This window comes from Dermacentor albipictus, chromosome 5 (genome assembly GCF_038994185.2).
Source record: "Dermacentor albipictus isolate Rhodes 1998 colony chromosome 5, USDA_Dalb.pri_finalv2, whole genome shotgun sequence".
Lineage (NCBI taxonomy): Eukaryota > Metazoa > Arthropoda > Arachnida > Ixodida > Ixodidae > Dermacentor > Dermacentor albipictus.
The window spans coordinates 161,347,771-161,360,885 of NC_091825.1; the positions used below are offsets into that span (position 1 = coordinate 161,347,771).

A 13,115-nucleotide genomic window follows, 5' to 3' on the forward strand; every position below is an offset into this window, starting at 1 on the left:
AGATTGCCAAATATCGCAACTTCTAATGTAAACAGCCCGGCTAGTGCATGCTCAAGGAAGCTAAATTTTTGATAAGTTAGAGGTCAAGTAATTTCCATTTAGGACACAAAATTTCATTTATGTACCTTTATTAGTTTTCCTAATAATGCCACCGAAATTAAGCAATATTTAGAATTCTGGTCCTACTTATGCCCATTTTTGCGGGAAGGTACTCAAGGTACGAAGCTGCCGTTTTGGATGAGACAGTTAGAAGCTTGAATTCAAAATCTCAATGCATACTTTTCCAATAAAGCAAAAAGAAACGCTATACGGGACGCGTGAATTTTACTTTTTTTTCCACTGGTAACATCAATAAAGTCGACGTAATCTTCAAACCGTACCACAATCTAACGACTCATATCTCAAACATAAGCAGCTGTGGTCATTTGTTATTGTAATATGCTATAATCACAGCGACAAACTGCAAATAAAAGAAATTTATGCTATTTTTGCACTTATATGCAAAATTTTCACCTAGCGCCATCTAAATGACTGTCACAATAGTGCTGGACCAGGAAGTTCACAGTTTCTCCGAATGTGCCGGGCCAAAACATTTTACCTCAGGAACGAACGCTTTAGACTTTTCTGCCGAAGGATTCCTGGGGCGAAATCTTATAATGGTTCTGAAAGAGAAACGGTTCCCTTGCCTTCACGTGATTAGTCAGAATTGTGGTTGCGTCAGCAGCCGTCAGAGAGCGCTGCAGTACCGCAAATTTTGAACACGTCATGCGCCTGTCAATAATTTTCAAAGCGAACCCATCATCAACCATGAGTGGAACCGGTGAAGAGGTTGTCCGCTTTGGTTTCCGTTGCTGTGGTTTGGATGTTTGCTTGCGACCATGGCCGCGCCGCCTCGGAGACTCGCGGGTGGAGATTCGCACCAATGTGCGAAGACTCATTCTGTTTACCGAGTTCACGCATCCTAGCTAATGAAGCAGACGACAGCTTGTACACAGCAGACAACGGAAGCGAGAAGCGTTTTTGATGGAATAATCGTACGCTTTGAGCTAGCTGCTTTATTTTTACTTGGGAGGAAAACTGCTTTGCTTTATCAAGAACGTTAGGTTAGATGCCTTCATTTCAGTTTCTTAGGCAAAACGTCAAGTTTGTGTCACGTTACGAAAGCAAAACGGGGCTATCAGCGTCATTTTGAACACGTCGCGTCAACGTCACGCCTCGAAGAAAATGGTGGAATGTCCAGAATAGCGGCCCCGGTTCACATTTGGAACCATTATAAGATTGCGCCCCTGGGCTCCCCCACAATGCCTGTGAATCATCCTGAATAGTTAGAGGAACCACTCCCAGAGGCATAGCCAAGGCCTCGAGACACGCTGTTGTTTCCTGCTTTTATTGGGCTAGCACGTGCATAGTAGCCATGGCGAAAGCATGTGCCAGCCTCCCTTCTTCGGCCTGTGTGGCCGAAGAAGGGAGGAGGCCTTGCCCATGGTGCGCTAAAATGACTCCGTGAAACTTCTTTTCGGTCATCGCCGTTGTAGTTGGCGCGATTACAGTAGCACAATAGAGGAATCTTCCCTTTATCTTTTTTCTTTGGCTGACACAACGCAGTGGAATGGAGTTTTATTTACATGTGTACTTGTTTATATTTCACCTGTGACCGCTTTTCACCGGGCGCAGGACCCGCCTGCATGTATCGGGAATTTCTCGAACGTTATCGATGCTTCTGTCCATTGTCTGTTGTCACCAATGCTTATGTAAGCTGATTGTATGAGCGACACGAAAAGCACGCATGTTGTAGCACTCAACGTGCAGTAAGACGAGACTGTAGAGAACAAATTGCACCCCATTCACACCATGTGGTTTCACCCATTGACCTGGGCCGGTATTATGTAGCGATGCCTTTCCGATGATAATGCCTTTTCGTGCTTTTCGCGCTTGGTCAGTGATTAGAGCGACGGTCCGCTCACGTTATCAACGGGATCAACCGGATGTGAGCGGTGGATAAGACTAGCACAGAATAAAGGATAACGCATTGTTGTGATCGGCCTTTTGATCCTCCTGGCGAGCCTGGGACTTCGAGCTGGAGCTGCGCCTGCTGAGCGGCCAAGGCCTCTTCAATGGGCACTGATGAGCTGCCCCCTTTCGAGCCGGTGGACAGGCTGTTGTGATCGGCCGTTCACTCCTCGACACCCCTCGGTCACGGCTCGAACGATTATGGTGAAAGGGCCGACAGCCTCGACAAAATGGTTCTCGACACGGATGAATTATGACCAGCACGGGAATACTTTTCATGAGAGGTTTCAGAAATTAGCAATGACACGGCTGTCACCTGTCAGCAGCACAAACTGCCGTGTCCAAGCCAGAGATGCGCTCAGTGCGATGATACTTGAATGTGTGTCCAACAGAATTTCTTCACCATATTTTTCGAGAAAAATATTATTGATTCGTATTTCGCACATGTCCGCTACTGAAGTCAAAGTCACTGGTTCTACACCAGGCAGTACCGGCTGCATTTTGATAGCGGCAATCTGCAAAATTACCGTTGTTTGAAGCATTGTGAACCCTGGGTGACATGACAAAGGAAGCACATGTTGTGAAATATGCGCGAGTCATATTCTACGAACAAGATTGTGTAGCCAATGGCTTGTTTCATGCCTGCTTATCTGAAATCGGGCAAGAATACCACCAAGCGACCTAGCCTTACATATATATATATATATATATATATATATATATATATATATTGTAAGCACTATTAACATACTTCGTCGTTTTCATTTGTACATAGCCATCATCATCTTCCCTGTTCTTCTACTTAGCGCGTGAGCTGGGGCATTGCCTTTTTTGGAATAAATAGCGCAGGACAACTTGATCTGTGTCGGTATTATAAAGTGGTGGAGGTATGTCAAGACTCCGACGTCCTCTCGCGTGCCCGTCCTCCCTGGAGCTCCGTTCCGGTCGCTGCCCGCGCCCAGCTACCCCTACAACAATGGACACTTCCAACCCCGGCCCTTCTGGCGCCTCTAACCTTACTACACAGACGACCCCGCCTGCGGCACCCTCTTGGTCTGTGACGAGCCCTCAGCGCGATCCCCCTGTCTTTGCGGGACTCCGCGGTGATGACGTCGACGATTGGATCGACCACTACGGCCGCGTGAGTTCTTGCAATAGGTGGAACAACACCCAAAAATTAAGGCACGTCGCCTTCTACTTGACCGGTGTTGCAAAGATGTGGTATTTCAACCACGAATCCGACATTGCGGATTGGTCCACGTTTACCTCCAAGCTGCGGCAAATCTTCGCTTCCTCATCTGGCTGTGCAGAAGTTGTCAAACAGAAGCTGGGAACGCACCGCCAACTTCCACAAGAGTCTTACACCTCATACATAGAGAATGTCTTGGCTCTGTGCCGCTGTGCGAATCCTAGCGTGACGAAAGCCGAATGCGTTTGCCACATCTTAAAAGGCATTGGGTCTGTCGCGTTCAACGCCTTAATCGTGCAAAATCCGGCTTCTGTCCAAGACATCACTTCAACGTGTCAACGCCTAGACGAGCTGCAGTCTATTTGTCTTCCACATAACAGCAGCGATCCTCAAGTTTCCCATTCTCCAGATCTACGTGCTCTTATCCGCACCATCATCCGCGAAGAGCTTCAACTACAAGACCTAAGGCGTCCACCTGCTGCCTGTGCCCCAACCCCCACCTTCGACTTGCGCGAGGCCGTAAGGCAGCAGTTGACAGCGATGACTACAGTCGCCGACCGATTTTCCGGACTCCAAAAATTCGGACATGCCCGATTATTCGGTCAGCTTCGCGGCACCGCCATTCTCCCCATAGACCACAATGTATAACAACTGCCGAAAATTCGGACACCTTGCAACCTCTCGTTTGATTTTTCGGACTCTCCTTGAGCCAACTCGGTCGAGAGCACCGTGCATCGACTCCGACAGGTGCACGGTTCGACTTGCTGAACGCCATTTTTGTTTTAAACGGAGCTTCCATGCTGCCCCACGAAGTGGCGCTACTGTAAATCTCCGCTCATCATCATCGTTTCTGCCTGGTTCGATAGAGTGGCTCTGCAGCAGTTCCGGTTTCAGCTTAGTAAGCCATGTCAAGACAATCCAGCAGCTGATTTGTTTCTTCGCGCACGACGCTGCGAGCTGGCCGCGTTTTTTCGTGTGTGCGACTTGTGTGGGCACGGCGTTGTTTGCTTTGTGTGCTGTGTCGAGGTTTCGGTGATCCAACGCGGCATACGGAAACATCTCGTCAAGTGTCTAGTGGCGCCGACAGTGCCCGCGCAGACTGCGCTGCGGAATGCCGGCAAGTGGGTGCCGGGAGGCCTAAGATTTGTCGCCTTCCGATGTGCTCCCTACCGACGCGGAAAATGTTCTGCCGAGACTTGCGCAGTGGTTGCATTGCGATTCCGGACACCGTCTCATTGACAGTTTACACAGGTGGTGACACTGCTGTACTGACATGCGCAGAACTCGACGACGGCGAGATCATTCGTCAGGTTTCTGCTACACCACCGGACGATGACCGAGTCGGAAGTTGACGCACCATGTGCTACGCTGTCGTCGCATGCGGATCGTGTACAAGCAGTGACTGTGCTTTCAGCCGCCTATAGTGACCGTACGACCTTCTCCGAGATTCAGGCTTATCTGATTGCGCATAAACGGAACAGCGTGCAACGGCGCATTCACGATTTAAGTGCGTGGAAATAAAGGATTTCATTTTTTTTTTCTTAATCTGCTTTTTCGGACACCTGTTTATTCGGACATTTCCTCAGTCCCCGTGAGGTCCGAATAAACGGTCGGCGACTGTACTTACTAAATGAATTAAAGAAACTATAAATATAATGAAAATGAAAGTGGATGAAACAACAACTTGCTGCAGGTGGGGAACGATCCCACGTCTTCGCATTATGCGTGCAATGCTCTACCAATTGAGCTACTGCGGTGCCATTTCCCTGATCCATTTTCTTGGGTATTTATGTTTCCTGCTATAGCCCTGGGAGTGTTAGCCAGCACCACCACTCATAAACCTTGGTGGCGGATATGGAACATCCTTTCTGCCACAGACATCATGAGTACTAGATCTTGTTTTAGGTGAAGGCAACTGGTCAATGAACCCACGCATGCTACCTGAAGGCATGAATGTTGCCGGATTCAAGACCCTCATTAATAAACGGGAAGAGAGGGGGTAAACCAAGGGGGCCCAACTTTCATTAATCATATCATAAGAAGCCAGCAAACATTGACACCAAGAACAACATAGGGGAAATTACTTGTACTTACTAAATGAATTATGGAAATTATAAATTAATGAAAATTAAAGTGGATGAAACAACAACTTGCCGCTGGTGGGGAACGATCTCATGTCTTCGCATTACGCGTGCGATGCTCTACCAATTTAGCTACCGTGGCGCCAGAGGTCATCATGTATTATTTACAGTGTCAACAGAGATGTGCATAGAGGCACCATCAGCGATTCCTCTGTAGAAAAGTCCAATGAAGGCAGACAAGTTGCGTCATAGTAATACAATGTGGTTTATATTTTGTTATCAATCTTTGACTGTTCTTGACCAACCCACACAAAGGAAATCTACGTCAACAATAACTGGCTCAATATTGTCAATGCAATACTAGTGCTTGTGCTTCACTCATTTACATCAGTTTTGCCCTCTGATCAAAGTTGTGTTCTCAGCACGGGCAGGACATTTGCTTTTTCAAAACACTGAGCTGTCATTTTAGTTTGACGAAATTCCTTTTGTGTCCTGATTTTCAGAGCTCCTGAAGAAGCTTAGCGTGGCCATGAAGAAACAGCGAGATGCCCGGACAGAACTGGAGAAGCAAAAGCAGAAGGACACCACCTTTGTGATGAAGAAAAAGGACTATGAGCAACTCAAGAAGGAGCTGGCAGGGGTTGACGAGGCTGTTGCGCGCCTCCAGTCTTCAGGTCAGGATGATGACCGACTAGCTGTGCCTGTGCAAGACCTGGTGAGAAATTCACCCAGGCGCCAGTCCCTCCCAGCTGCATCGATCAGCAGGTACCCCCCAGGTGGGTTCATACAAGTGTCAGCACTGCATAGAAAGCTTTGCCCATTATATAATGGCATGTATCTTTGTTGAGATGCAACACTCCAAGTGCTGCCAGAAGCAGTGAGCACTTCTGCAGGATCAGAAGCACGCTCACGATGTTGTGTTGCTCATGCCCTGACTGCATGCAGTAAATTTCTGCACACTTCTGCACGACAAAAGTTACGAAAATTGAAAAAAAAAAGAGAAAAATTTGTTTAAGTCTAGTGTAGGTACCAACTTGTGATGCACTTTCGGTCCGGGCTCATCGGTCAGCCTGTGCTCATCCGTCAGGTTCGTGTGCCAGCAGGCACCCAGCCGCTGTCCTTTCATGTTGCGAGTGTAATTCTTCCCATAGTGCTACAGCCTGTATCGAAAGCTTAGCTTATTGTTTGTCCCTTTGCTTTCTCACATCAGCAGTGGTCTTTCACTCTCCACTTCAAAGGTTGTCTGCCTTCTTTTTTACAGCTTCACCAAAAACACCCAACGATGGCAGTGTGAATGGCGTTTCTCGAAGGGGACGTGCACCTCCTCCCACACCTGCCACTGCACCTGTGGAGAGAAAACGCAGGAGGATCACGTGATACACTTTGGGCTCACATCATCATTCCATGCGCTGTGACTTAGCCTGCTGTAGGATACCTCAGATCACTTGGGCGTCATTTGTATTCACACTGAACAGGCTCCCTTCCGGGCCTATTTTATTTTTCTCTGCATTTTTCTTATTGCTTTATATGGAATGCATTGCAGACTCATTTTCTACCTGCTACAACTGTTTGCACTGTCATCATTAGTTATTGCTGCCCACTACTGTTCTCTTTTAATGTTGCCAACAGATGTGTTGGTTCCCCTCGTGTTTGTTCACAGTGAAAAAAAATTTAGATGTTAAGTTTAGTTGAGAATGGAAATATATGAGGCAAGCAAGGTGTAGTATGTGTACATATATATAGAGAGTACAAAGCTGCCCGTGTCTAGTTGAAAGCTATTGTTTGTTGCTTGTGACGGGGAGAAAAGCCTTGTTTTTTTTTGTCAGTCACTTCCGGCTTTTTCGTCAGTATCATGTTTCTCTAGAGACCATGTAGGACTTTTTACATTTGCTTGGGATTCAGAGCTGGTGTTGACATAACTGGCCTATGAATAGAGTGAGTCACTGTTTTGTCAAGTGCAGGCTGTCATCACTAGCAGTTACACGTGTATGTATCCCACTGCTGGCCCAAGTTCCACGCAACAAGTTCATGTTTCTGAATTCTTTTGCTCACATTTTTTTTTACCACCTTATCATTTCTTGCATTGCGTTGTGTTTGTTCCTTATACCTTTCATTTCTTTCCTTTTCTCCATTTTGATAGCACATTATCATTGGCACAGAAATCTGTATCGTGCTCTGTGTATCAGACATTTTCAACCTGTGCTAGCCTGTCAAACATGCTGACAGCGCAGACTTCAGCCCCTTGATGTTCAGTGCGACTGAAAATAATTGCTTCATCTGTCACATTTCCCTACTTGATCATACACAGTTCTTTGTGTACTTTTGCTTGTTTTTACATTCTTGTGTCGTTCTGCTACGTATTTCAAGATTAGGATTTCGAAGGAGCACTCTCTGTAAGTTGATGAACTGCTGTGCTTTGGTGAGATGTTAGCTAGAACATTGTCAGATGCGTAACACCCAGAAATTAAAAAGTTGTTCTGCTCCGCATCGAAAGTCTTCAGGAAACAGATATAAGTGCTGTGCAAGCACATTGAACCAAAAGAAATAACAAATTTGCGTTTTTGTAGATCCAATAAATGTTTCTTAAGAGCTTGTATTATTACATTAATTGGAATAATGAACTCTTGAGGCAAAATGTATCTGTGGCAGTGTCACTATAGCATGCTCTTGGGTGTGTTTTGCCGAATATAATGAATTGATTTTACTAGCGTAAGTAAAGCTTTTAAAACAGATGAATGTCATGATTCACTGTAAATCTATGGGCAAGCAGTTAGCTGAAGTGTTCAGTCTTGAACAATTGTAAATAAGTCATGTCATTCTTATAAATTTGTTTGAAACATTTTATCCCAATCTAGTTGCAAAATTTTCAGGGAAGTTGCCTTGGTGGAAGTGTTTATTGTTGCGTGGTGAGTTGATCCCAGCCACATAATGCTGTTAACCCACCTGTGTCTGCTACCTGGGAGGTGTCCTGTTACACTGCTGGTTGTACCACACTTTATTTCACTGCAAAGTCGTTTGCATGACACAGTCATTTCATGTTGAGGCCATTCATCTCCTACAGCCTACCTATGTTTTATGATGACAAAGCTGGAGGCACCTTTTGCTTTTCTGACAATAAAATGCTAATTCAGAAGCCTAATCCCCTTTTTCTTTGTTTTTGAAAAGTTATGCTGCAGTGTACTAGCTTGTTTGTTTTACTCTGGAAGTGGTAGTAACCGCAATTCCATATTTCCCAAGTCCACTTGCTTCACAAAATGAGAGGTCCCAACAACTCTATATGCATTGTGAAGAATGTGACTGTAGCCACTTGTCATCTTTGCTGGGAGCTGGTGTCTCTCCCTGACGTGATCTTGGTTGGTGCAGAGGACAGGCTTGCATCCGGGTAATGACAAGGAATAGATTAAGGTAGGTTAGAGGAGGAGCTGTCCCATAATTCCGGGCACCAGCTCGAGGAGGCTTAGCAGAGTGATGTCTACTGCCCCGAAATACGTGCACTTGGTGAAAACCAAGCGCATGCGCGAAACGGTGCAGGGACGGGCATGCTGTGTGTCGTCTGCTGCCGAACCTCCTCCCTCCATTCACCTCGTCTGCATGCAGCCCTTTGGCTAGGCGACCACACCTATTGAACTGCGGTTGCAATGAACACCATTTAACTCTTTCCCTACCATGGGGAAAATAGGCGTTTTTTATAGGTTGCTCCAGATTTCTTTTTTCTGAAGGAACTACATGAAGGAACAGCACTCAACATTTTATATAATACACAAACAAAAGCAAAATGAATGCACTTTTTATGCATAACACTTTTATAAATGAGATGTATGCCATAAAAAGATTTAAATTGCCAGAACCAAGATTGCAGAATAAAATTGAACATAGTTTGTAAAGACACGCATATATCTACTAAGAAAAATATGTAACAAAAATTATGAGCTATATAAAATGTATTGCCGTCTAGTAGGCACTGTCTCTGAAAAAATCAATTTTTCATTGAACAGATATTCCACTACAAAAATTGCACTATAAGCTCTACAGTTGGGTGTGCCAGGCTGCGGCCGCCGATGTTCGGGCAGGTTTGCAATGTCTTCGCTCTCAGAATTAAAGACTGACGAAAAGGCAGCCTCCTGAGACTCGCTGCTGCTCAATCCATCGATAAAAACAGCCACAGACGCAGCTAAATCGCGACATCTGTGATCTTTCGAAGTGCACGTGCCGCTCCCGGAGGCGGCTATTTCTGCTTTCTGCTTCGACGATCAGGAAACTAGAATGCGCTAGAATAAAATTGAGTGGGGTGAGCGGCTGGGGCGGCGGATGCTTTGCAGTGAGGCGCGCGACGACGAGAAATACTGTGAAGGCGCTGCAATCAAAGTTGATTGGGCTGCATCAAGGTCGCGCCCCGTATGAAACTGCTGGTTATACTTTTCGGAAGGGTCCTTTGTTCTACTACGCGCACTGTTATATGCATTCAGGCCGCTCAAACAATGTTTATAATTGAATATGACATATATTCGTGCCTTAGGAATAGATGCCTTTCTTTCTCATCTTTATTTCATTTCTTTCTTTAATGTGCTTGGTGATTGTGTGTGCATTGCAGCTGCAGTGTCGGGTTTCATTTCTACTATGTTATTCTACAGTTCCCTTTGGAGAACAAAGGTTTGTCTTGTTCTTCAAGCAGCATGTATCTCTCGTGTGTGTTTTTGCATGTGTAGTTTTCCATTAGTAGATGTTGCTAAACGCAGATGGAAAAACATCTATGTAAACTTCATGCTTGTTGCTTCAAACAAATAAAACATATCTGCCCCATCTAGCGCCCTGCACTCAGATTTACAGGAAGTATTCTTACAGAAAAAGAAAGAAAAACTTCAGTGCAACATACCATTCAAGTATCAGTCTTCCTCGCATAACAGAATGCAAAGAAATTGGTGCGGGTTCTTTTATTGCGGTTGGTCCTCAAGCCCCGAAAACAGTTTTAGGTAGCCATTATATATGCTAATCTTTGGCTCGTAAGGCTTGCGGATTTTTTTGTCCTGTTCATGCTTAACAATAACGAAATAAAGAAATATAAATAAGATGTGGCGTGGGAGCCTAATTAATGGCTACATAGTGGATATGGCGTTGCGCTGCTAAACTCGAGCTTACAGGTTCAAACCAGATCACAGAATTTGATGGGAATGAAATCGAAGAACACTCATGTACTTCTGTTTAGGTGCACGTTAAAGAACACCAGGTGGTGAGAACTGAACAGGCTGCCTCGTAATCATATCGCAAGATGTGAAACACTAGAATTTGTTTAATTAAAAATTGTAAAGAAGAGGTGACTGCCTCCTTCGGCTTTTTCCTAGGGGTGTAAACGAAAGAAATTGTTCCCGAGCCTGACTTCTGAGAAAAACGTGTTGCGCTTGTCTTATATTTCATACCTGAATGTTATGCCGTTCCCAACTGTATGTCCCCTCAACTAAGCAGTTTCTGTATTATAAATTGTTGCTTTCAGTTATTCGGTGCACTATAAGGACAACAATGAAGCAATTAAACGAACAGCATGCACGTAGAGATATTTGTAGATGTACTGTCTTCGTTGAAGATCAGTGTAGTACCACACTGTGCACCCAGTTTTGGGATTGCAGACATGGTGAGAGTGACACTTGACAAGAACATTGAAGTGTCTTGAGGAACTCCGCCCACGACAGGACCGCAATGTGGAGACTGTCCAAAAAATATTTTCCTTGCCTCAATCAAGTTAGCAGATTTTCAGGCTGCGCTGAAACGGGGGGGGGGGGGGGGGTTATATTGAATGTCAGCTAGGCACTTGTTTAGCATAACCGATTACCACCCGTGCGTTAATTCGCTCGGGAACTGGTGTGCCTCTGTGCAACAGCCACGACTCTCCAGCAGCACAGTCATTCAGAATAAGAGTCCTTACTTGCATCGGCCCCTCACCTTCGAGACTCCTAAAGCACTTTTATGCGTTACATTCGAACGAAAACGGCTATTCGATAATTTGTAATAGTGAACTCTGAAGTCGAATACAATCTGATACCTATCTATTAGACTACATGTTTTCAGTTCATTTCGCCTGCTGACGCATTGAAGGAGATCGCCAGACAAGCCAAGGAGATTACAATGCTAAAAACTTCCTGGTCTACCCCATGCAGTCTGAGTTCATGGGCAATATCTTGTACCTAACACTGGTTCATGTTAACGTACAATAATTGCCTTGATTCCTTTTGTCGGAAAGTCTATTGGTTCACCTAGGGCTTGTGCAGCTTTTAAAAGAAGCGCGTTTATTCCGGTCGGGAGTTCTCCCTGTTTCAATCGGTGCGTTTAGAATATTTGATTATTTTTCTCTTACATATACCGTATTGAATAATGATCGCCCTTTTTTGTAAAAAAAAATTGACGTAAATTCAGGGGTCCGATCATCACGCGAGCTAAATTTTCCGCAAAAAAAAAAAAAAAAATTCCCGCGGATCACAACAGGTCAACAAATAGGCGGCTGCCGCTATATGTAGTGCGGGACACCAAAACAAAAATGGTGGCCACCGGAGCAAACCGAACGCGCCGAACGGGATTTTTTTTCTTCTTGCTAATCCATTACGTGCATTGTAACAGTTTCTTCCGTATCAGTAATGAATAATATTGTTAAAGGGCCCCTGAAACGGTTCGGACAAATTTTGTAGACGCGTAGGGTACAGCTTAAGTAGAACGTAGTAGTAAAGCGTTACGTATTAATGGAGCTACAAGCGATTACAAGTTACCCTCCTCCCTAGCCATGCTTTTCCTCTTCAACTCGTTCGCCGAGCGATCGGGGCCAAGCTCCGCCTTCACTGGTTCTGCGTCACGATGCGACGTCACATCGTCCATTTCCGGTTGTTTTGGAGCCCGCCCGCGAGAAACCTCTCCGCTAGCCGTTTGGCCGTCAACCCCAAGCGAGAGCTATCGAAGCAGCGTGCGTTGCGAGCATTCTGTCGTGTCTGGTATTCCGGTAATCACACACTACCTGAATATTTCGACGGAACGATGGAGGCATAAACTCAAGTTGATGAAGGAACTTTAAGCGTAGACGTACGTGAGCTGCCTGATCGGTCTCCACGGTCCAGCCACCTGCTGGCGCAGTGCTTAACCAGCCAAAGAAAGAGCTAATATTGCTCTAACCAAGTGTAAAACATTTTAAACATTTACAAAAACAACGTGTTAACGATTACACTCCTGCGAAAAATTTACACCAGCAGCCAAGAAGATTACATTTTGTTACTGCTACTGTGTGTGGTTGAGCTCTCTGCCACCACGTGGCTGCATCGTGCAGACCATCCACATTTGCGCTTCTGTTCATCCCCTGAAACCACACGCAAGGGGACACGGCCAGGCCCTGTCCCCTTGCACTTGCGTTTACCCTAATACCGGACTCGCGAAACGCTATTGCGTTAGTAATCTTCCGGTGTAAAGTGACGGCCGCAATCGCACAAATCCTGGCGCCGATCGGATATAGCGGCAGTCCGATGCGCTGCTGCCAGTCCGCTCGTCTACTGGCTAGCGGAGGGACACCATGTCGCAGCTTGACATATTGTCAGTCGCTACGTTTGCAGTCCACAACGCAACAAAGTTGAATCATAGCGCTCGCGAAAACACAAACCGACACTTACGGCGGAGCTCTCACGTTGTAACACAAGCAGACGACACTTGCTGTGTGCCGGAAGTGCTTAAGTGTACTGAAAAATTGTTCTTGTGCATTCTCTTTATGTTACTTTCTTGTTATAAAAACTCATTAACTAACATTCCAACTATTACGAACATCATTTGTTTACCATAAAGTGGGAAAATTTATCGATCACGCACCCTGG

The 13,115-nt window shown here is 45.5% G+C and overlaps 1 protein-coding gene across 1 annotated transcript in view; it reads left to right on the plus strand.

The window, feature by feature from the left end:
- LOC135916357 (structural maintenance of chromosomes flexible hinge domain-containing protein 1-like) overlaps positions 1 to 8,419 on the plus strand; it is a 373,767-nt gene extending 365,348 nt beyond the window's left edge. Inside the window, exons 49-50 of the mRNA XM_065449720.2 lie at positions 5,784 to 6,056; positions 6,542 to 8,419. Of these exons, the coding sequence (XP_065305792.1) occupies positions 5,784 to 6,056; positions 6,542 to 6,657 (389 nt within the window). The 3' untranslated portion in view covers positions 6,658 to 8,419. The remainder of the gene's footprint in view (positions 1 to 5,783; positions 6,057 to 6,541) is intronic.
- The last annotated feature ends 4,696 nt before the right edge of the window (positions 8,420 to 13,115 follow it).